The 23,839-nt window shown below is 48.9% G+C and overlaps 1 protein-coding gene across 1 annotated transcript; it reads right to left on the bottom strand.

Annotated features, from left to right (window-relative positions):
* Nucleotides 1-195: 195 nt before the first annotated feature.
* On the bottom strand, nt 196-23,343 carry RAB5C (RAB5C, member RAS oncogene family). The gene is made up of 6 exons (XM_008149365.3): nt 23,278-23,343; nt 4,745-4,999; nt 3,105-3,256; nt 2,780-2,902; nt 1,612-1,705; nt 196-1,106 (listed from the first exon to the last, which is right to left on the bottom strand). Exons 2-6 carry the CDS (start codon nt 4,908-4,910, stop codon nt 991-993), a joined length of 651 nt encoding a protein of 216 aa, XP_008147587.1. The 5' UTR covers nt 4,911-4,999; nt 23,278-23,343; the 3' UTR covers nt 196-990.
* Nucleotides 23,344-23,839: the final 496 nt, after the last annotated feature.

Below are 23,839 nucleotides of genomic sequence, written 5' to 3' on the forward strand. Positions count from 1 at the left end.
CTCCCATGCCATTAGTACTGGTAACAGTAAGCGACTCTTTTTCTTGGTTACCAAGACACCAGTACCCCCTCACTTGGAGCGAGGGGGAAGCTTTTGTTTAACAAGATTCAGTGGTCCATTTTAAATTAACTCCAAGTAAGCTAGAGAGGATGTAGTCTGATAAATTCTGCCAGAGAAAGACAAGACAAGCAGGAGGTCAATCCATTGGCTGACTATATTGACAAGATACTGATTGGTTACATGTTGAAGAAAACATACAATACAAAATACAGAAAAAGTTGGTTCCATTCCCGCCCACTCCCCCCCTTACCCACCCACCCACCCCCAAATACTCATCATCGTGATTTGGTCAGAACAGGGCTCAGAGCCAGAGGTCAGGGTGACCAAGGATGAGGGGGACGGGGTGGGCTGTGGGCAATGGGTTCGTGGCTGTCACAATAATGCTGTGGTTTCTCTCCCAACTGTGTGTCAGGGGTGAGGGGGGACTGCAGCCTGATGCTAGCCAGCCAGCTAAGGGAAGAGCTGTCTCTCCCTCCCCTAGTCCCTAGGGCCTGCCCCACGGCCCAGAACCAAGCACACGCCAAACAGTAAGGATATGGATGCTCTTGCTGAGCCCGATTAATCAGCAAGAGGAAAAGAGGGTTACTGCTCCAACCCCTGCCTCCCATATATAGGGCGGAGGGAACAGGAGCATGTGGCTACGAAGGGAGAGTGGGAGAACAGAGAAAGGGCAGGTAGTGGGAAGAGATCATATATATTAAAAAAGTGACTTAAGACTTAAAATTGAATTAGTATTTTTACAGAAAGGTGCAGGTGGAATAACTCACTCCGGCCTATGAACAAAATTATACGGAGAAATCATGGTGGACCCCCTCCCTCTGCCCCCTCCCCCCGTGGTGGCCCGAGTAGTTAAGTGCGATTGGTTAGAGTGGATTCCAGTCAGGTTGTTCAGGCGGAGGAGGTGGGGGCAGTGGGCAGGCAAGGGGGGGCTCAGTTGCTGCAGCACTGGCTCCGGCTGGCTGGGTTGTTCTCCTGGAGGTCCACACCTCGGTTCCGGCCCGGAGCACCAGCTGCATTCTGGGGCTCATTCTTGGGGAGCTTCTTAGCTGTTTGGGAGAGAAGGAAAAATGTGTTTGTGGGGGTACTCTAATACAGTCTCCCAAGTCCACTTGAGTAGAATCCGGCATATTGAGGGTTTCACTTTTGTGTGTCAGGTACATTCTGAGTGTTTCAGGAAACTGAGGCACAGAGAGGTTAAGTGACTTGCTTAGAGTTAGAGTTATAAGTGGAAGAGCTAGAACTTGAACCAAGCAGGTTGACTTCAGAGCTACATGGGTTAAAACATCCTAAGTAGTGGGTAGGGTGGTGATATCGGGTTTTAGGTGGGTGGCAAGCTTAACAGTAAGGAAGTGAAATGTTGAGACTTTAGTCCAAGTTTTAGAAACTTCTGGGATGAACTATCTACATCTGAGTCAGATGAAAAAGAAAATGATTTTATCAGAATACTGAAAATAGCGGAAGATCTGTCGGTGAAGGGACTCCACAGGCTTACCACAGAACAGCAGGCAAGTGCTATAACTCAGTGAGAGCAGGAGAGCAGAGGCACCTTACCTATTGCCATGAAAATTTCATTCACATTCATTGCTGTCTTTGCTGATGTCTCCATGAACAGCAAACTGTTGTCGTCTGCATAGGCTTGTGCTTCCTGATTTGGATGGAGTTGGGAAAGTGGGTGGGAGGAAAATGTTGAGTTGGCAGGGGCTGGGGCCCAGAATAAAAAAATCCTCCCTGATGACAGTGCCTTATACACAACAGAGACAATGCAGGGGTTTTCCGGCCTATAGCCTTCCACTCTGGGTCCCCTGAGACATGTGACTTCAGATACAGCACCTCTCAGCTCACAAACATCGGCAGATGTTTACCAGGTGTCCCTAAGCCCATTCTACCTTCTTGCTCTTTAAAATCACTAGGCTAGGAAATACTTCTAGAAAGTGATCCTACAAATACAGTTGCACATTTGAACCAAAGCCAGTGTGGCTCAGTGGTTGAACGTTCACCCATGAATCAGGAGGTCACGGTTCGATTCTCAGTCAGGGCACATGCCTGGGTTGCGGGCTCGACACCCAGTGCAGGAGGCAGCCAGTGATTCTCTCTCATCATTGATGTCTCTATCTCCCTTTCCCTTTCCTCTCTGAAATCAATAAAAATACATTAAAAAAACAACAAAACAACAAAGCACAGAAGTATGTACATATTGACTGCAGCATTGTTTCCAGTTTTTGCTATTACAAACAACCTTAAAGTTTGGGACTGGTAAAAAAATTAAATATATAAGTATGTAAAACACATCCCCATCTATGTAAAAAGGGATTTACACACATTGTGCATATTTCTGGAAAGACCAGAAACTGAGGAACTTGGGGGAAGGGAGACTGAGTTTCTAGGTTAGAGACTTAAATTTAGTTCTATATACCTTCTTGTACTATTTAAATTTTACTATGTGCATGTATTATGTGAAAAAATATTCCTTTTACAGTAAGTTTCATTTAAAAGTTTACAGAAAAATAAGCAGAAACTTTAGCTATCCATATGCACACATACCCTACTGCCAAGAAACAAGGCGAGGCAATTCCTTTCAGCCCAGGCTCGAGTCACAAGAGGACAGCAGATAAAAGCACCTGCTGCCTCCCAATGTCACCCTTCCTGCAACCCCGGAGTAGCCTGGGGAAAGCCATGCAGCTGGCTTACTCCTCCCCCGGGTCCTGTCCATCCCCCACACCTGGAATTCCACGGCTCTCTTGTTGGCCAGGTCCGCCTTGTTACCCGCCAGCGCGATGACGATGTTGGGACTGGCCTGCCTCTGTAACTCCTTCACCCAGTTCTTGGCCCGTGCGAACGTATCCTGGGAAAACAGGGCCGGAACGTCAAAGGGACAGAGGAGGCATTCTGCCCAGGCCACACACTAGAGAAGCTCCAGATGGCAGAGCCAGGTGTCTACAAGGTCGCCAGCCTGAAGACTCTGGCGAGACACCCCAAACCACCGAGGAAATCAGCCCAGACCCCGTCCAGAAACAAGGATCGAGAAGTAAAGGAAAAATCTTTACTGTGTTGGTGATGTCATAGACCACGATGGCAGCCTGGGCCCCCCGATAGTACATGGGGGCGAGGCTGTGATACCGCTCCTGTCCGGCTGTGTCCCAGATCTCAAACTTGACTGTTGTGTCGTCCAAGCAGACAGTCTGTGTGAGGAAGGCCGCTGTAAGAGGGAAGGGGGTGTTACCAGGCAAGAAAGAGCTGGGGAACCCATGCCCGCATATCTCCACCATTGCATCCGGGGCTCTGGCACTCAGAAGCCTTCTGCGGAGCTGGGCACAGAAAAGCAGCCTGCGCGGACAGGCGGAGTTTGTCTGTTCGTACATGTGTCGAGGGGGCTGCAGAGACCACACTGGGCAAGGGCAGGAGAAGGGACGCCTGCTTGCACCTAGCCATTTCAGGAGCACTCTCCGAAGAGGAATACAGGGGGCAGGCGACGAGAAGCCCAGGGGAAACCTGCCTCTAAGCTCAGCAGGGTGGGCCGGACCCACCCGCCTCCTTCCTCCTCCTCCCTCCCCTCAGAGAACAGTCCAGCTGGAAACCTCGCGAGTCCTTGTTTGCTCCAGCCCAGGGTGTCACTGGCCTTCTGTTTCCTGAGGACACTTACACACTTAGCTGTGCTGGGGACGCCTGAAAGTACACGCTGTTCCACTGCTGGAGGAGGCTGGGTGGCCAGCTTCCTAACCGCCTGCCACCGCCAGGTACACTGGGCTAGCCACAACCCCCAGCTCTGACCTGACCCATTCTTGACTGACCACCCTGTGGCTTGACCTTCAGTAACACCTGACCCCATCTTTGTCCTGAGGAGGCAGGGGAACATGCGGCACTTGTGTATATGCTTCAAGGAGCCGGGACAGGCAGGTGGGAGTCCCCTTGGCCCCGGGACCCATCAGAGGATCCCAGAGAGCTCTGTTTTTGAAAGCTTGCTCTCCCATCTGCCTCCCCCCTCCTCTCCGAGGACACGGGGCATCACCCCACTTCCCCTCTCCGGCTCCTGACTCGAGTGCTGAGGAGGCAGCAGAAGACTGCTGACACGGCCCGTTTTGTTTCCAGCTGCCTGGAAACCTCCTACCAACCAGGAGGGTAGAGAAAAGATGACTCAAGCCCAAGGTCGGCCCTGGCCCCTCAAGGTTTGTACTGGCTACTAAGGCAGGAGGCTGAGTTCAGACCTTTACAACCTAAATGCTGACCACTGGGAAATCAAAGAGGCTCTTGACTCAAGAAAGAGTAAAGGTCAGCTTCAGAAATGCCAGCCACTCACCAAGCCATTTCCCCATTTTGGAAAGTGGGAGAGGCCAGGGCAGATGCATGGCCTGGCAAAGTAAGAAGAACCCAAAAGAATCCAGACTCAGGCTCTCCCTTCCCAGAGGCTAGGTCTGTGGAAGGGTCTTCGCCAAAGCCACACAATAATAAAGAAGCAGAACCAGGAGAGGAAGTCAGCTTTGGCTCCCAGCTAATTCTCACTAGAAGCTTCTTGGGACTTAGGCATGGAGACCAGCTGTTGGCATTTGTTTCAGGGCCCAGATGAGGAAAGGTGCTGTCCCTCCCCAGGTGTGTTTAGTCTCTCTGGGCAGGCAGCTTCCTTCTCCTCAATGCCAAGGCATTTCTTTGGCCTTCCTGTGGCCACCCCTGCTCCCTTGTGTCCACTCACCTCCAATTGTGCTCTCCTGGTACTCGTGGAATTGTCCCTTGACAAAGCGGAGGACAAGGCTGGATTTGCCTACTGCAGACTCCCCCAGCAGGACTAGCTTAAACTGACAGATCTTGTTCCCAGCAGCTGGTCCATTGGGTCGTGCTGCACCTCCCCGACCCGCCATGGCCCGTCCTGCTGTAGCGGTACCAGTGAGCGTGAGGGCAGGGGCCGGTGCTATGCAAAGAGGCACTTAGTGGGAAGGGGGGCCTCCAACTGCAAGGGAGAAACCAGAAATACTGGGTTAGTCCAGAGACCGTTGTGCAGTGAGCCCTTCTTAAATCACAGGTCTCTCCCTCTGCCCTCCCTGATGACCTGGCTTCCCCAGAAGTTAGGAGAAGAGCCCTGACTAGGCGGTAACAAATTCCAACCATCTGAGTGGTAAAGAGAAAAGTGGTCTTCCAAGTTCAGGCTCATGCTTCTGAGCAAACACACTGCCTTCCCTATCCCAAATGTGTCCATTCACACACAGATCAACACACACAGGAGAGGAATGGGCACGTGGCAGCCTGGTGACAGTGGAATCAACAGACTCTTTGGGTTCCAAAAAAATCGCCCAGGAAGACATTAGGATCTAGGTCAACAAACAATGAACTTGTAGTCTGGTAGCTAAAATCACAGCCCACCTCTGTGCAAAGCCAGAGGGAAGCCAAGCAGGGCATGGGGAGTCCCGGGAGAAAGCTCCTCAACCTTGTGGGTGCTCAGGGACCAGGGCCTGGCCAAGTGCAAGTTGTTATTAAAACAGTCCTTTTGTCCTGCCATCTTCAGAAGGATTGACCAACTTTCTCAGTCTGAGGCTGGACTGTGCACTGGAATCCAAGTCTCATCCTGAGCCTCTTCCCCACAGTTCTCTCATCTTTATGGGCCAGAGGTCTCACACATTAAAAAACCAAACACACACAAAACCAAACACACACCCAAGCCAGAGCTCTGCTGGCGGTCAGAACGGCTGCCAAACTTCTCTTTTAAATAGAGACCTCAGTTCCATTCTCTACTGGCAGAGAAAAAGGGTGACGCAGAGGAAGAACAAGGGGAGTCATGGGAGGGCGGAGACAAACATGGGACACCAAGATCTGCACCCCAGCAGCTGGTGTTCCAGTAAGGACATCTTAGTCACTCGGTCTGTGATAGCTTTGGAGGTGTAAGCTTTCTTTTTTTAAGTTTTGGAACTGCAAAGGATGAGGAACCTATCTTCAGAAGCCTTCTAGAAGAGGTATATTAAAAGCTATCAGAACATACACAGTGCTTTACAAGTAAGTACTGGGAGCAGATATCATGACTTGGACACTGCACACAGAATTTGAACTCAAGTTGGAAAGAAAAGATTTTGATGAATGGAGTGCATGCAGGAGGGGTCTCTGGAACAGGATCCCAAGGAAGCCCTGGCCTGCCCCCTGAGCAAGGGGAGTACATTCCCGTGCAGTCAGGACAGGACGGGGGTGTACATGAAGAGGCGGGTGTTTGTAGGAAGCAGTGGTCTGCACGGTGTGAGAAGCTGACAGCAAAGGGCTTGCTTTGTGCAACCTCAAATCGTTTTTCACGTCCAAGTTCTCCCAGCAACGTGTTTAAAAAGTGAGCTTCAGGAAGAATGATTCACTAACCAGGAACAAGAGTTTCCCTTCTGGGCAGCACCAAAGGAAAAGAGGCTTGAAATGGGGCCACCTCTTTCCCAAGAGTACAAGGAAGGAAGAATGAAGGGTGGAGGGAGGAGAATCTCAATTAGGGACAAGAAGTGCCAGTTTGGAAATCTTTTATAGTTTAAGGTGCCTTCTCTTTTCGCTCCCATCAACGGTTTTGCAAGACTCTATGGCCCTTGAGACAGAGTTGTGCTTCTGGCTTCTCTGAGATGCCTTCCTACAATGCCTATGTACATACTGGGAATTCAGAGTGCTTACCAAATGAAATAATTCTCAGAGACAGGTAACATTTACTGAGCACTTGCACAACCATTATCTACTCTAACCTTTAAAACAAAGGCTTTTCAGACGAATAGCCTGACGTTCAGGTATTAAATGCCCTGCTCAAGGCACCCAGCATACAGATGATCGAGCCTCGTCCGCAAACTCGGGTTGCCTGCATGCTCATTTGTCTCCCTGCCATTCTCCCTGCTGTGGAAGAAAGAAGGAGACAATGCCCACCTCGTGTTTGGTTTTGGGTGGCTGGGTGAATGAGACACTCTTTTTGTGGCAGCAGCTTTGCTGGCCCAGCAGGGTCTGGCTCCAGCAATCACGGTGATTCTCCCTTCTCTAAGTACTCCCAACAGGGGGAGGAGCCACTCAGGGCCACAGCAACAGAGGGAAACCACGATGGAATTACAAATTGGTTATTACCACAGATTCACGTGACAGAATCTTGGCCAATCAACAGTGTGGCCGGGGCACTAGAGGAGGAGGTATGAATGAGTGGAGGAGGGAAACAGATAATGAAGTCTCCGATTCCAAAAACCAACAAAACAAAACCCCAAAGCAGTTGGGACCCTGGCTACCAGCACCTACAAGACAAGAAAAATAGAGGCAATATCTAAGTTTTGTTCCTGTCAAACCAGTGGGTTTCCAAATCTGCCCACACAGAATCTGATTTTTTTTTTTTAATGCTTGTAGTATTTTTTAAAAAATTTTATTGATTTCAGAAAGGAAGGGAGAGGGAAAGAGAGATAGAAACATCAATGATGAGAGAAAATCATTGATCGGCTGCCTCCTGTACACCCCACACTAGAGACCGAGCCCGCAACTCTGGCATGTGCCCTTGACCGGAATTGAACCTGGGACCCTTCAGTCTGCAGGCTGACGCTCTATCCACTGAGCCAAACCAGTGAGGGCCGAATCTGATTTTTTACCAAGTCAGAAGGACAGGAAAGTAACTCTTATGCAGTGGTTCTCAACTCTGTCTGCACATCAAAATCACAGGTGCAGCCAGCCCCTGGAGGTTCCGGTGAAGGCTTGGAGGCGTGCCCGGTATCTGCATTTTTTTTAAAGTGCTGCAGGTGCTCCGCCTGGCACAAACCGGCTGGTGATATGTTCTGCCTGGATGCTGGTCCTGCCGTCCAACCGGAGACACCGCAGTCGGCACACCCAGCACTTTTTATGGCCTGCTGCCTCGTGGTTTTCCTGGCTCCACTTGGTGATCACATGAAGAGCCGGAGAACCTTGCCAGATGATAAAGCATGGAGGCGGCTGATTTTGCCACGAAGGGCACACCCAGACAGGGGGTGTCTAAGCCAGGCGAGGGCCACACCCAGAGCCCCGGGAAGCTTGATGCCCTCCCCTGGGGAGCAGGTGAACTCATGCATGGGTCTGGACTGCCGCCTAGGGGAGGGAATCTCACGGTGGGAATCCTTCCTCCTGGACCAGTGGCAAGAATCATCCACGGGCGCAGTCAGCTGATGGAATTATAACTAAAAATGGCACAGTAAATGTCTTCCTTCAGAAAAATCACATTCTCTTTAAGAGATCAAGTTGTGGCTAAAGTTTCTTATAAGATACAAAATGGGCCAAAGATATTAAAACACACACACACACACACACACACAAGTTTATTCAACACCAAGAAAAATACATGAGTAGGATGAATTTCCTCCTGAATGTTCTTTCTTTTTTTGTTAATCCTCACCTGAGGATATTTTCCCATTGATTTTTTTTTTTTAAGTGGAAGGGAAGGGGAGAGACACAGAGAAACATCTATGTGAGAGAGAAACATAGATTGATTGTCTCCCGCACACGGTTGAGCCTGCAACCGAGGTTCATGCCCTTGACTGGAATCGAACCCGGGACCCTTCAGTCCGTGGGCCATGCTCTATCCACTGAGACAAACTGGCTAGGGCGCTCATGGATATTTTCATGAAGCTGCTGAAATGGGTACAGCTTTGGACCCATGACAAAAGACGCTCTTTGCCGTGACCTGCTTCCCCCACCCTCCCAATCAGAACCATGGTTTGTTTAGAGGCCACAGATAATGAACACTTAATCTAATCTCACATCTTCATAGGAAATGAGGATGAATGCAAGGACTAAGAAGGAGTCTGCTGCACCTTTTACCACAATGCGTATGAAAGGGCAGAAGGGATCCAATTTCCTAAACACTCTGGCCCCGTGAACAGGCATAATGGGCATCGGCCCAGCCAGTTCGGGGGCCACGGGTGGGAGAGAAAGAGAAAGAAAAAGCAGAACATTACTCTTCCTTGCTTTGGGTTCCTCTGCTCTGGATACTACAGGTTAGTGGGTCCCAAACTTTTTTCATCAGAATCACCCTGGGCATTAAGAAAGTAACCCTGACCAACGGAATCAGAATCTCTAGAGATGGAATCTCTTCTCTAGACCATGAAGTCACCCACTTCATACTTTGTGTCCTTCCTGGTGAAAGGGTGAGCAATTCCAGCTGATGGGTGTCTCTCACGCTTCCTGTTTGCTTCAGCGACTTCCTCTGGCTGACAGTCCCAGCACAGCTTGGATAGAGAGCTGATTAGGGAAACCAATCAGACTCTGTGGACCAGAGGCCGGGTTGGAGACTCACTCACTCAAGGTTAGCTGGAAAGGGGCGTGGAGGCGGGCAATGAGAGCCAAGTGACCTTGCCCAGCCTGCCCTGGAGGTGGCTCTGGCCAGTGACTCTTCAGCTACACTTTACTCTGGAAAAACGCATTCCTGCATACTTAACAACACAAGAATTGGCTAGAGAAGATGATAAGCAGAAGCAACTTGTTAGCTAAGGAGAAGGAAACACGGAACACAGGAGAGGTGATTCGCTTCAAAGGCTGAGATGGAAGACATTTAAAAGCTCAAATCAGCTGGGGGATTTACCCACAGCTCTTCCTCCAAGCAGAAAATCACCACACTGCCCACAGTACCAGGGGGCAGACCCACAGCAGGACTACCCGGGCCTCTAGCTGGTTGCAGACCCAGAGGAAAGAAGAATCTGAAGCAACACAGGCCATGAGTCACATGAGGTATCCACTCGCTATTCCTCAGCACAACTAGCAGGTTAGGGCTTGGGAGACTGAACCGGGTTTGGTTAAAGCCTGGCTCTACCGTTTATTAGCTGAGTGACCTTAGCCAAATCAGACAAGCAACTGCTGTCAGCTTCAGTCCCTTATCTATAAAATGGTAATACCAATCACATAGGGTTGTTGGAAAGGTTAAATGAAACAACGCATAGCATACACAGCATAGTATTGGGCTGAAGGTAAGGTTCCAACAAGGGGCAGGTTTATTATACTAAGAAGCTAACTAGTTTTGACTCACTAAAAAAGGTCCTTGAAGACCTAATCCTCCTCTTCCCACTACAGAGGAGGAGATAAGATGAGGCCAGGTGAGCTGCTTAGGGTCACAGCCAGATGGTGGCAGAGCCCAAGCTCAGGACTCGTAACTCCCCCATCAGACATAGAAAACCCAAGAATATTACTAATACCATTCCATCCACTAAGAGTAATGGGGGCTGCCACCTTCTATGTGTGCTTTAATAAAATGTGTCCTTTAAATATGAAAAAAATAATGAAGGTTTTTCCATAGGACCTATGTCCCCCCTGGAGAGTATAACAGAGGAAGCTTGGCCCTGAACGTCAGGTTGAGATTTAAGAGGCACTCTGATGGGGTGTATCAAGCCAGGGCCGGGGCTCCTCATCCTACCTGGAAGTACGGGGCTTAGGGGAAATGGCAGCAGGAGAGGAAGGGGTGCTGTCCTTACACAGCCACAGCAAGACGACTCCCTTTCCAGGGGGAAGGGAAGTAAATCACTCCAGAGGGGGACTATGAGTGAGCTGGGTCCCATACCACAGGGACAGGCCCTTGAATCTTCTCCCAGCCACCCAATTCTCTTAGCTGGGATCAGTTTCCTCTCACTCCCCTTTCAGTAAGACTCTTCTGAGACCGAGTGCCTGAACGTGCACTAGATAACACATCAAAGCCCCCGGTGGAGTCCACAGAGCTCCAGGTGAGGCCACCAATTCCACCAATGCCTGCACAGGGACCAGTATGCAGGAACGCCAGGAAGCTTAAATCCTGCATACCCATGACCAAGTGGTCCTTCACCACAATGTCCAGGCTGAACCTAGAGCTCTGCCAGGAGTCAGCCAGGACAGAGCACAGCTGCTTCTGCAGCCCTTTCCTTGGTGTGGGAAGGCCTGATGGGCCACTCAGGACAGATGCTAAGCTGGGTTAGGTGAAGACCCCTTGAGCGACTGGTCCCCAGCTTCCGGATGCCCTGCCCCAGCAAGAACACCACGAAATCGTTCCCTGAGCTCCAAGCTGCTTTCTCAGCTCTCGACAACAGATGGGTTCCCCGGGGAGGCTGAGAGAAGCAGAGTCAGCACTAACTTCAAGCCAAGGATGGAAACCTCCAATCCCTGTTCCCTCTCCTCCTGCACCCACAGGGAGGAAGGCTGCTGGGAGGGACATCTCCACGTAGTTGCTGACACAGCTTGGTCAGTGTGATCTACCCGTACTGTCCACAGAAGGTCCCCAGGATTCATGGGCAGCTCTAGGACTCTCACTCACTGGTCCTGGTGGACAACAGAGCAGCCAGGCATTTGGGTAACAGATCAGGGAGGAAGGCCAGTCAGACAGGGGACAGCCTGCAGTTGCACCAGCAGGGCTTGTCCTGCCTACTGAGTGTAAGAGGCACCATGGCCCTACGCCCTAATAATGACATTCCCAAGAGATTCTTCTCCCTAAGAGGTCCTGGTCTGACTCGGCACAGCTCACTCAGCTAGGTTGTGGCAAATTTTGTGGTTCCAACTAGGGCAGCTCTATGACACCTCAAGCAAAAGCTCAATTTGAAATGTGGCATTTTCTGCGGCACAAATCAACACACACGTCCAGCTACAGGGCATGGAGAGGATGGAACTGAGGCTGTGCGATGTCTCACATCCCCCGCAACCCCCCTACCGCCCCGACTCTTCACCTGCCAGTGCCAAGTGAAATGCTAAGAAGAGACCCAGCAAAGGCATAGATTCTTCCCTTGCCCCAACCCCAACCTACACCTGCTCCCAGGATGGAGCACGAGTTATGTGAAAGCCAGTCAGACAGACGTAGGATCCCTGCTGATTCACAAGCCTCACAACTATCCTGTATTTATTTTACTCATGAAGTTACCATTTAATTAGGACAGTTCTGACTGGACTCTCATCAATGCAGGGCCCACCTTCCCCTCTGTCTCAGGAGGCTCTCTGTAGGGGCCAGGAGTACCAGCCAGGGCAGCTATTACTTCTGCTGCTGCCCCAGGCTCTGAAAGACTCCAAGAACCTCTGCTGAGGATCTCAGTGTCATCAGCAGCACCTGCTCATCCAGCCACTTTTACCAACAACTGCAACAGACGCCTCTCACAAACCTTTCTTGTCTTTACAAAAATTACAAGAAAACCAATTTACTTCACTGCCCTCTTTGTTTTGCCCTCAGCTCCTACACAGACAGCAGAAGACAGGTTGTGTTTGAGAGGAGAGCAGAGGAAGAGAATTGGGTATCAGGTACCAGCAAACCAAATTCCTCTTGCTCAGTTACCACACACGCTGTAGTCAGAGGCTGCCCAAACAACAAATGAGGCCGAAGTTCCCACTGTGAAATCTGAGGGACAATGGCTGCTCTCAGGAGCCAGGGCGCCAAAGAACAATACTTTAGGCCAACTTTTTCTTTCTTAACTTTTGCTGAACAAAATGTAGAATGGTGCCAGGTGAAGAAATTAGGCAATGAATGGGTCTGAACAAGTTTCAATGAATGAATCACATTCTACTTCCATGGCCACAAATTTTCAAAAGACTATTGTGAGTGGAGGGGTTGGAGAACTTGTGAGGTTTGGGAGTAAGAAGGTGAGAGAAATTAAGGACATTGTTGCAGATGAAAAGGGTCACAAAACAAAATTCTTGAAGGATGGACTATGTGGGTTTCTTTTGTTTTAACAGCACACATAACATCAAGTCTGACACACAATAGGTGCTCATAAACGTGATGAAACGTCCTGGCCAGTGTCGCTCAGTTGGAGCATCATCCTGAACACCAGAAGGTGGCAGGTTTGATTCCCAGTTAGGGCACATGCCCAGGTTTCAGTTTCCCTGGATTGGAATATCATAGGCTGCCTCAAGAACGCTCCCTATTGGGAATCAAGGCCACAACCCGGCATGTGCCTTGCGCCTGGGAATCATAAGACTCAAACCTGCTACCCTCTGGTGTACCAGACGATACTCCAAACAGAGCCTCACAGGCCTGAGTCATCGATGTTTCTTTCTCTCTCTCTACCTTCCTCTCTCTAAAATCCATTAAAAAAAAATAATACCCCTCCTTAAAAAATAAAATAAATGGGATGAAGTGAGCCTGAAATATAGGCCTGGTTAGGTTTGGCAAGTAAATGGGGCAGTTGAAAGCTGAAATATACACCCATCTGCCAGATGGTGCAGATCCCCGAAGAGAACCACAGCCCAGCAGAGGAGACACCTCACTATCCCGGATAGCTTCCTTCTGCACACGGGTGAAGAGCACAAGTGCTCGAGTCAGACAAACTGCAAGTCCTGGAGCCACCTTGTGACCCCGTGTTGTGTCACTGAACCCATTTTCTCACACGTGCAATGGAGAGAATAGTATCCATCTCCCAGGGCTGTTGGAGGAGGATGCATGTAAGACTCTTAGCAAAGGGCCTGGCTCAGAGCAAGCACTCAATGAATGTTCAAAGGGCACGGAAGCCCCTGCCCCTCCAAGTCCCTATGAAAGAAGTGGATTCTTCAATCGAAACCTTCAGGTACTATTCACGAATTCCTTTTGTTTCCATTCTTCAGTGTCCCTCATTTGGAGAGAATTCTGAATTGGACAATTGCTATGGTCTGAATGTTTGTGTCAACCTAAAATCCATGTTGCAATCCTAATCCCCAAGTGATGGTATTGAGAGGTAAGGCCATGAGGGTAGTGACTCTCATGATTGGGATTAGTGCCCTTTTAAAGGAGGCTCCAGAGAGCTTCCTTGACCCTTGCACCATGTGAGGACACAGTGAGAAGTAGGCAGTCTGCAACCGGAAGAGGGCCTTCATCAGAACCTGACCAAGCGGGCACCCTGATCTTGGACTTCCAGTTTCCAGAACTGGGAGAAATAAATCTCCTGTTTATAAGCCACCTAGTCTGTGGGGTTTTGGTATAGCAGCCCTAACAGTCTAAAACACCTTTCACCAGTGTCCTAGAAAAAGGACTAGTCACACCTAATGTCCTGTGTCCTGTCAACAACCCTAACCTTGTATTCTCTGAAGACGGGCTTCCAAAGCCAAAAAATGGAGAGACCACCACCATCCAAAAAAAATCAGCACTGAGTTGAAACCCCAAACCAGGCAAACTATAGCCCCTTAAAACAACTGCCCCACAAAATAAAGCATCTTAAAGCCCAAATGCCCTCCCTTTCATCTCAAAGCCTCATTCAGGAAAGGGGAAAAGTAGTTCAGTTGTGGTGAGGGGGAAGGGACAGCACTAGGACAGCTGACAAAGAAACCAGAGTTCCCTTTAAAAACCAGCTGAAAACACTAGAGGTTTGGAAATTGGCGTCATTAATCACCAGTCTTCTGAGTAGCTCCAAGAGCGGTTTGATGACTAGGAAAGAAGCCAGGGTTAGAGAGGCCACCCACGCCCTCCCCGTGCCTGGGATGCTTCTGACAGAGCCACCTGAAGGGGACACACACGGAGCTATGAATAGAAGGCAAGAGACTTGTAAACCAACTCCAGTCAAGATTCCAAGTTCGTGTTTCCAGTAGGGCTCAAGTTACACACCTTCAGAGGGATGACAGTACAATAGAAGGATTTAAGCTAGTCAATGACTCAGGATTACAGCTCACCGTGACAGCCTGCCGCGAGCCATAAGCCCTGCACAAACCCTCCCAAAGGGACAGTCCATTTCTGAATGGCGGGGAAAGAATGCTGGCCCAGACTTACATGGACTCTCTTATGAGACCCAGAGTCCTGGAAGGTTTGGCTGGAGAACTTAGTGCCTGAAATAGAGAACGATTATTACCTCATCATCCCAACTGGATAGTAGACTCCAGAGTAAACACCAAATCTGACCATTTCTGGATCAAAGCGTTAGGCAGGGGCATGAGAAGTATGAATGGGTGAGCAGAGAAGCAATCGACTGCTATTGGGATCAACTCCCAGGATTCTCACACAGTGGATTTCTTTTTTTTTAATCCTCACCAGAGGATATATTTTTTATTGACTTTAGAGAGAGAGGAAGAAACAGTGCTGTAAGAGAGAAATATTGATCAGTTGCCTCCTGTATGCACCCCAACCCACCACCTTTTGGTGTACGGGAGAATACTCCAACCAACCGACCGAGCCACCCGGCCAGGGTGCACATAGTGGATTTCCCAGGTGCATCTCCCCACCTTACCCAACACTGGAGTCTTCAGCGACTGTGACTAACCATCAAGAGGAGAAACAACTTGAATCCATCCACATAACTCTATGTTAACATACCTAGAGGAAATGTTTGCTTAAAAGGCAGTGGCCTTGGAGAGACAGCTAATTCTAGGACTGGGGCAGGAAATATACAAGGTGAGCCTGGAGCATCTCTTAGTGCCGAAAAGTAAGGAAGTGCTCAAAAATGAAAACCAAAAGCCCTCACTATGAGGGGGTTAGTCAGAGGCCTGAAAGACTTCCCAATGATCAGAGCTGGGACAACTTGAGCAATAAAGTAAAGTGGTATTGGATTATAAACCCAAGTGTAAAATAAATACCCATGAGTCCATACTGATGTAAATAACTGGGCACACAAACAGGGAGAACAGACAAACCTCTTGTGAACAAGAATTCCAAATAACCCACGTAAATACTCTGCCCTTAAGGAGAGGAGCATAACTCGCCACTCGTCAACTGTGGGCTACACGTAGTGACTTCCATCCAAAGAGGACGTAAGAAAGGGGAGGAGAGACAGCAACTTTACAGTGAAGCAACCTGCCAGGCACCACTTCAGCCAGGTGACTGACATTCAGTGATAAAGCATGTTGACTGTATTTACCCTTGACAGGACATGATTAGAAAGGCACTTTACCTGTGGTCTTCCTCCCAAGAAACTCATAGTCATAACCCAATGTAATCGTGAGAAAAATATCAGGCAAATCCCAATTGAAAGACACACTACAAAATACCGGACTAGTACTCCTCAAAACTGTCAAGGTCATAAAAAACAAGGAAAATCACCCTGGCCGGTGTGGCTCAGTTGGTTGGACCTCCCGTGCGGTCAGGGCACATGCCCAGGTTGTGGGCTCGATCCTTGGTGGAGGGCATGCAAGAGGCAGCTGATTGATGAAGTTGTGCTCTCACACTGATGTCTCTCTCTCTCCCCGTCTCTAAAAATCAATACAAATATAAAACAAAACAAAACAGTAAGTCTAAGAAACTGTCACAGCCAAGAGGAACCTAAGGAGATATGACAGCTAAAGGTCATGAGTCCTGGAACAGAAAAAGGACATTAGATAAAAACTAAGGAAATCTGAATAAAGTATGCACTTTAATTAATAATGTATCAACATTGGTTCATCAATTGTGACAAATGTATAATACTAATGTAAGATGTTAATAATAGTGGAAACTGGGCACAGGGGTTTGTGAGAAAACTGCATTACCTTCATAATTTTCCTAAAACTATTCTGAAATTAAACTATTATTATAAAATAATAAAAAAAAGCAGCCCTGGCCAGGTGGCTCAGCTGGTTTGAGTTGGAGTGTCGTCCTGTATACCAAAAGGTTGCAGATTTGACTCCCAGTCAGGGCACATACCTAGGTTGTGGGTTCAATCCTTCGTTGGGGCATGTACAGGAGGCAACCGATAGATGTTTCTCTTTCACAATGATGTTTTTCTCTCCCTTCCCCTCTCTCTAAAATCAATAAAAACATATCCTCAGGTGAGGATTAAGAAAAAAAGGAAAAAAATAGAGGCAGGAGCTCATCTTGTGACAAAAGGAGATGCAAAGACTCTAGTTACCATAAACTCATGTTCATAAAGATGAGTTAATTTTACAGGGAGCTGGGCCGAGGGGTAAGTAGATAGGGCTTGGTGGGAGCCCTAGCAATAGTCAAGGTGAGCAGCCCAGCCAGCATGGCTCAGTGGTTGAGCATCTACCTATGAACGAGGAGGTCATGGTTCTATTCCTGACCAGAAATAGAACATGCCCGAGTGGCAGGATCAATCCCCAGTAGGGGGCGTGCAGGTGGCAGCCGATGAGTGATTCTCTCTTATTATTAAAGTTTCTATCTCTCTCTCCTTCTCCCTTCCACTCTGAAATCAATCTATATCTATCTATCTATCTATCTATCTATCTATCTATCTATCTATCTATATGTATATATATATATATAGATAGATAGATACATATATATATGTATATGTATATATATATGTATCTATATCTATATAGATAGATATACACATATATAGATACATATACATATAGAGAAATATACACATACACAAACACAAACACATACACATACACATACACATATACATATACATATACAAAGTCGAGGTGAGCAGAGGATAATACCCAAATCCTGCAGGTACATGGCAGGGGAGTTTAAAGGCCACATCGGTGGGTTACAGCTGCTGGTGCCACTTTCTTAAGTCCACCCTTTCAAGAATGAGCCTTATGCAGACGTGTAAAGTAGCACCCACAGACCAGAGTTAAATTCACTTCCACTGACCCTTGCTAAGTCCTGGCCCGGGGTCGCTGCTGCCTCACCACACGCAGCTGCAGAAGCACAGTGAGCAGATCCACATGCTGTAGAAGTCAGTCAACAGGACTGGGGAGAGCTAAAGCCACACCAGCCTTCTCCTGTGAAGCCTTCCACTGACAATGGAGGTATGGAAAGCCCCACCTTCTGGAGTTTAGTTTGTGACCTGCCCCGCCTCCTCCCCATCTCCTCTGTCATCTAGACCTAACATTCATCCTATTTACCTGTGTGCTCTTCTATCTGTGAGCAACTTTCTGGTGGATGGACTGAAGAAATGGCACAGGCTTTGGGATCAGCTGGATGTGAGTGTGAATTCCAGGTCACCACATCCAAGATGTGTGGACTTAGGAAGTGTGTTAAATGAAATGGGTAGGCATTTGCTTCAAGGGCAGATGGGAATGTCTGCCTTAAACAGCCACACTGGGAGTGACAATGCTGAGCACCATGGTAGGGCTGAACATACTGAACACATGACATGATCGGTGCCCCTACAGGGCTCCATACAGGATAGGAGGTAGACAAGGTGCAATTCGAGGAAAGCAAAGGGAGGAAGAAAGCCCTTAGCCTGCCTCAGGGAGGGAAGGCTTCATGGAGGCAGTGACATTCTAACTGAACTTTGAAAGGAGGGAGGTGGGGCTCCCAGGCAGGTGAAGTGGAGAAGAGCCTTCCAGGCAAAGGGAAGAACACACAGAGGTGGGCAAGGAGGGGCTGTGCTGCACAGGAATTCCAGCACAGACTTTTGGTTCTGTCCGCTGCTCTGCCACTTACTGCGGAGTTCCCCACGATAACATGGCATTAAACGCAGCACCTTCCTCCTGATGCTATTGTGAAGACCAAAGGAGTCAATACATGGGAATGGCTCTGGAGTGCCTGGCACATCCTATATAATAAAAGCCTAATATGCAAATTGTCCCCTCGACCAGGAGTTCGACCAGGGGGTGGGGCCGGGTGGCCAACTGCCTGTGGCCCTGCCCTGGCCAGTGGTGGCAGCAGCAGCAGGCAGCTGGGGGAAGGAAGGCCCCGGCTGGCAGCTGGCAGCCACTAGGGACCCTAACTGTGCACAAATTTCATGCACTGGGCCTCTAGTATGAAATAAAGCTCCAACAGTTTAGCTTTTACTTGAATTGTTGTTTCCATATACAGGAGATGAGGACATTTATTCTGAAAACGAATCTCTTATTATAGCAGGCTATTAATGCAGAGGACACCCTAAGAAATATTCTAATTCTCCTCTGCCAAGGCTCTTCAAGGCATTCTTACCTGGATTTGGGGGACATCTTAATTTACAAATCATACTGGAAACAGTCCTTCTCAAATGGCCTCAACAAATGTAACCCAGACTCAAGTTAGGGGGGGAAAATGCCACACTCTAGGATTCTGGGAATCTAATCCAAAGAAGTCTGCTGTAACCAAAATATTGTCCTCAAGTTTCCTGTTTTAGCTATATTCATGCAAACTTTGCATTCCAATTTATAATAGATCCAGGACTTTTAATATGAAAATGTTTAAAACTGAGTAAGAACGGTCCTGGATGGGTAGCTCCCTTAGTTAGAGCAACATCCCGCTATGCTAAGGTTGGGGTTCGATCCCTGGTCAGGGCACATACAACAATCAACCAATGAATGCATAAATAAGTGGAACAACAAACTGATGTTTCTCTCTCTCCCTCTCTTCCAAATTAATAAATAAACAAAACAAAAAACTGAGTAAGACTGAAGTGCCTACAAGATGCAAGATCTCATCTGGTCTATGGCTCTGAGTATCCACAGCACATGACCCCAGTAGGATCCAAGAACCCCAGTGGGAGAAACATGGTCTTAGTTAACAATGTATTCTGTAAAACGGGAATACAACCCACAGCAGTTCTGTTTAATATCTATGAAACAAGAAAATATGTGAAACCGTCCAGCAAAGGATTAGCATCACAGTGATACTTGTTACAAATGTTGAATCAGAATCGTAGGGATGAATTATCATGTACCTTCAAAATCCCACGGACCTGTCCTGGCTGGTATGGCTCAGTTGGTTAGAGCGTTGTCCCATGCACTGAAGGGTCACAGGTCTGATTCCTGGTCAGAGCACTTACCCAGGTTGCAGGTTTGGTCCCAGTCAGGGCTCCTTCCAGAGGCAACAATTAATGTTTCTCTCTCACATCAATGTTTCTCTCCCTCTCCTTTCCTCTCTCTCTGGAATCCATGAAAAAAACATATCCTGGGGTGAGGATTAAAAAAAACAACAACCCCATGGACCCACAAATTTGTTATTTTGTTGAGTATCTATTCTGTGCCAGGAACTGGACTAGCTGAGTTACCTCTTGTTTCTGATTCTGCAAGATATTTTGTATCCCCATGACACTAGAAGAAACAGAGGCTCAGCAAAGTCAAGTAACAAGCCCAAGGCCATGCAACTCGTAAATGGGGGAGTCCAGATGACAACTCAGGTCTGACTACTCTAAAGCTCTCGTGCCTTCCACCCCATCACACTACCTCTGTTTACAGGGCAAGGGTTAGAAGAAGAAAGTTCTTCCTAACAAGTACTTGCTTGTTGAGGCTGAATCAAGTTTATGTAAACCTTCTTCTCTTTCCATGTAAATTCTAGTGAAAAGAGCTCTTGGTGGAGAGCTACATTCTTCCCACTTACAAGCAGTAGGCAGCACCAAAGGGGAATCAGGGGGCTTAGCAGAAGCCAGCTCTGCTGGTTCCCCACGCCCTTAACTCTGTCTAGAGCGGTGGTTCCCAACCTTTTTGTGGCCATGCCCCACCTAAGCATCTCTAAAATCCTGACCCCCCCCCCCCACGACATATAATTCTTATTATTCAAAAAGTGAACTCCTAGTCACGTGGCAAAAGCCTAAAAGGCCATTAATGTGCTCTAAACAAGCTTCCAAAGAACATGGCATCCATGAAAGAGAAAAATAAAAGAACGAAAGGACAGTTGAAGTACTGAGGAAAAAACCACTAAGAAATTGTTAAAAAAAAATAATGTGAAGTGATATGAAAAAATAGCAAATAAAGTTTCAAAACATATAAGAGAACTGAAATGCATATGTCACAATATATATTTATATACTGTATATGAGGCCCCTAGAACCATAAGAAATGCAAAAAATTCACTGTTAATAATTCATTCTCGAATTGCCCCTCTTAGAAACTCAAATTGCCCCCGTGTGGGACGTGTGCCCCACACTGGGAACCACTGGTCTATAGGGACCCCCGGGTCCACTCACTTTTACTTTCATTTTCTAGCCATCATGACTTTCAGGTTCCTATAAAATTGATGGCATGCAGATGTCAGCAAACTCTTGGCCCATACAGAGTGGTGACATAGGACTCATAACTGCCATGGTCTCCACAGGCAGAAGAAAAGGTGGTCGAGAAAGAGGCCAGGAGGGTGGGGTAGGAGAGAGGACGAAAACCAGAAGCAGAGGGTCCCCATGATGCAGAATGCTAAAGGGTCCGTATTTGGGCCACTGGCTGCTCACTTTGCTTGTTCATTCCTTTAACACAGACCAAAGGAGGGCCCACTATTAGGGAAGACGAGGCACATTTAATCCCAAGTCCCAAGTCCCGGCTCTACCACTTACTAATCGTATGTTCCAAGGCAAACTACTTAAATTCCTTCAGTGGCACCTCTGAAGTGGATGTACAAATCCCACTACCTCCCAGGACTCTTAATGAGGAACATGTGTGAAAAGAACTTTGCAACTTGAATATAACGTCCGAAAATTAGTTGTCACCCCCCTTCTGTAGTATAAAGGCAGGAAAAGGCTTACTAGTTGTAAGAGGCAAGAGGGGAGAGGAAGGGCATCACAGAAGAGGGGCTTCTATCCCACATGGAGCTCTCTCTTTCCGCCAAGCAGTGTCAGATCTCGTGAGATTCCTGGATGCCAGAAGTGGCTGCCTAACCACCCGGAGCACTGGTGCTTTCCCTGTCTCTCTGAAAGGGGCAGCTTCTCCGTCAAAAGCCTACTCCAGAATCGGAGCTGGGAGACCATGTCCAGACAACGAAGGTCCCCTCGGAAGACTGGTCAGCTTCATCCTGAGACTCCCAGAGTTCCAGAAACCACAGCCTACTACTAAGGAGGTACATTTGGTCAGCAGGCCCGGTGAGCAGTCAGGCCGCCCAGGCTTTGCCTCTCAGAGGCACAGGCTAACCAGATTAAGAGAAACTAGGTTGCCTGCAGAAGTCTCCAGTGACCCTCCAAAGAAGCCCAGACGGATAGAGAGCTTGTGATCTGACTGTTGATCCTAATAAGGAAGGTGTTTTTATTGTCCAAAGAAAAGTGAAATAAGTGCATCCAAGGTCTAGCTCAAACGTTTGTAGGAATCAGACACTGGTGACAGTTCAGAAGCAGTCAAAAAGATCTCAAGGCAAAACAAACAAACAAACAAACAACTAGCACTTGTAAGCAGCATCCAAGGGCAGTAAAGATAGCCCAGAACCCTGAAGAAATTCCCAAAGATTGCATGGCCTTCCCTCCCTTCCTTCGCTGTAGATAGCCAGGGTCAGCCGTGGCCTCAATGAGTCAGGCTGCTCTCATTAAGGTACAGTCTCTGGCCTGTACTTTGGTCACATCACAAAGAACCTCCCAGCTTGATCTGAGACAGCAGCCATTTCACACACCTAAGTCCCAAGCAATAGACAAGGATCAGATGTCAGCATGGGCTGTCTCTTGGAAAGGCTGGGGGAGTCAGCACTTTCTGGCATGTATGGACGTTGTTTGGGCTACAAAAATTAGCATATTAAGAACCCAAAGGTGCCACTGTGATCTCAATTTATTCTTCTGTAATCTACAATTTGTTCAAGCCCAGAAGGGACTGGAGATATGTGGAACTAGAAGTGGCATCTACCTGTTGATAAGGAAGGTATGTGTGTGTGTTTTTATGTGGGGGGGACACGGGGGATTTGAAAGAGATAGCCCAGGACCCTTGAATTCCAGGCTCTTCATTTTTTGTCTTTTTTTTCTCCTCCCTAAAGACCAGCAGACAGCAGTCCCAGGAGGAGCAGTCCCTGTGAAGCAGCTTGAAAACCACTCACGTGCTCTGGAAGGACAGTCCTGAGCCTGGAGCAAGGAGGGAGGAGGAGAGGAGTGAGAAGATAATGAATGGGCAGATCCACCCTGAGCTGTAGCCAGAATTGAGCAAACCTCAGCTAAAATTTTCAGAGGCAGGAAGGGAGATACACTCACTGGATAACACAACTAGAGAACAACGTAACTAGGGGGCAGGGCTGGGGTCGAGGGGGCAAGACCAGAAGACAGCTCACTCCTACTTGAACTCTGCTGAGATCCTGGTTGGCGCCTGGCTTGTGGAAAGAGAGGAAGTGAGGAGTTGTGCGAGCCTGTGCGATGTGACGGTCTCACCCAGGACCCCCCAACCCCCCGCCCTTCCAGGAAACTGACATAAAATTCCTCCAGGGTTGGAGAGACAACTGTTTTTGTGGGAAGGGGGAGAGGAAAACGGCGACAGACAGCACTCCTCACCACCTCTAAAAGAAGGGAGACAGGCTCCTTCACACCTGGCAAAGATTCCTCCAATTCTGGAGCGGAACTTAGGGTCTCTCCCTCCCACAACTGGACTGGACAGGCCAGAGGGGAGCCAGGAGAGTTTCCCAAGGCGCACGAAAGGCAGGTAAGGGAGGGAAAGAAGAGCTCCCTTCTTGGCCTGATGCCTGGGGAACTCCTTAAGAGGGGGCTACGGGTCGGGGGAGGGGTCAGTCTCCCTCTAAGCCGGAATGGGCGGGAGGAAGGGGCTACCCCGAAGACACCTCAACGCGAGCGGGACATTGGGTCCCGGGACGGGGACACTCACGGCGGCTCTGGGGCGGCGGCGTTACTTGGGGCCAGGGCTCGGACAGGCTCCGCTCCTCTCCCCCCGGCGGTGTCTCCGGCCTCCACTTCCGCCTTTCAGCGGCTCCGGATCCGGATCTCCATCTCCGACCCGCCCCTCAATACTTCAGGTGACTGACAGGGCGTAGAGACCAATGAGAGGCATTCTTGGCGGACTCGCAGGCGGCGCCCTTGGAGGGCGCGGGAGAGGCGGGAGCGCACGCGCTAGGGACGCCGGGACTTGTAGTTCGCAGCGCTGGGAGGAGCCGGTGGCCGCCAGGGTCTTGGGCGTAGGGTGGAGCCCGCTCCGGGCGAGGCGGAGCCCGGCCGGGAACTTTTTAAGGCCAGGCCTGCCTACCGCCTCACCGCGGGTTCCCGGCGCCCCACGGAGAAGCGGGTGGCGGAGCGTTGGAAAAGGGCTGAAGGCTGTTGCAGAATTGGGAGAGGAAAAACATGGTGTGAATGGGGCCGCTTGGTCCGATCATGAGCTCTCGCTAACCCGGAGAAGCCCGTCTGCACTTTCGGGCCAAGTCAGCTCTGGGAGC

The sequence above is a fragment of the Eptesicus fuscus genome, chromosome 20 (genome assembly GCF_027574615.1).
Source record: "Eptesicus fuscus isolate TK198812 chromosome 20, DD_ASM_mEF_20220401, whole genome shotgun sequence".
In the NCBI taxonomy this organism is placed as follows: Eukaryota; Metazoa; Chordata; class Mammalia; order Chiroptera; family Vespertilionidae; genus Eptesicus; species Eptesicus fuscus.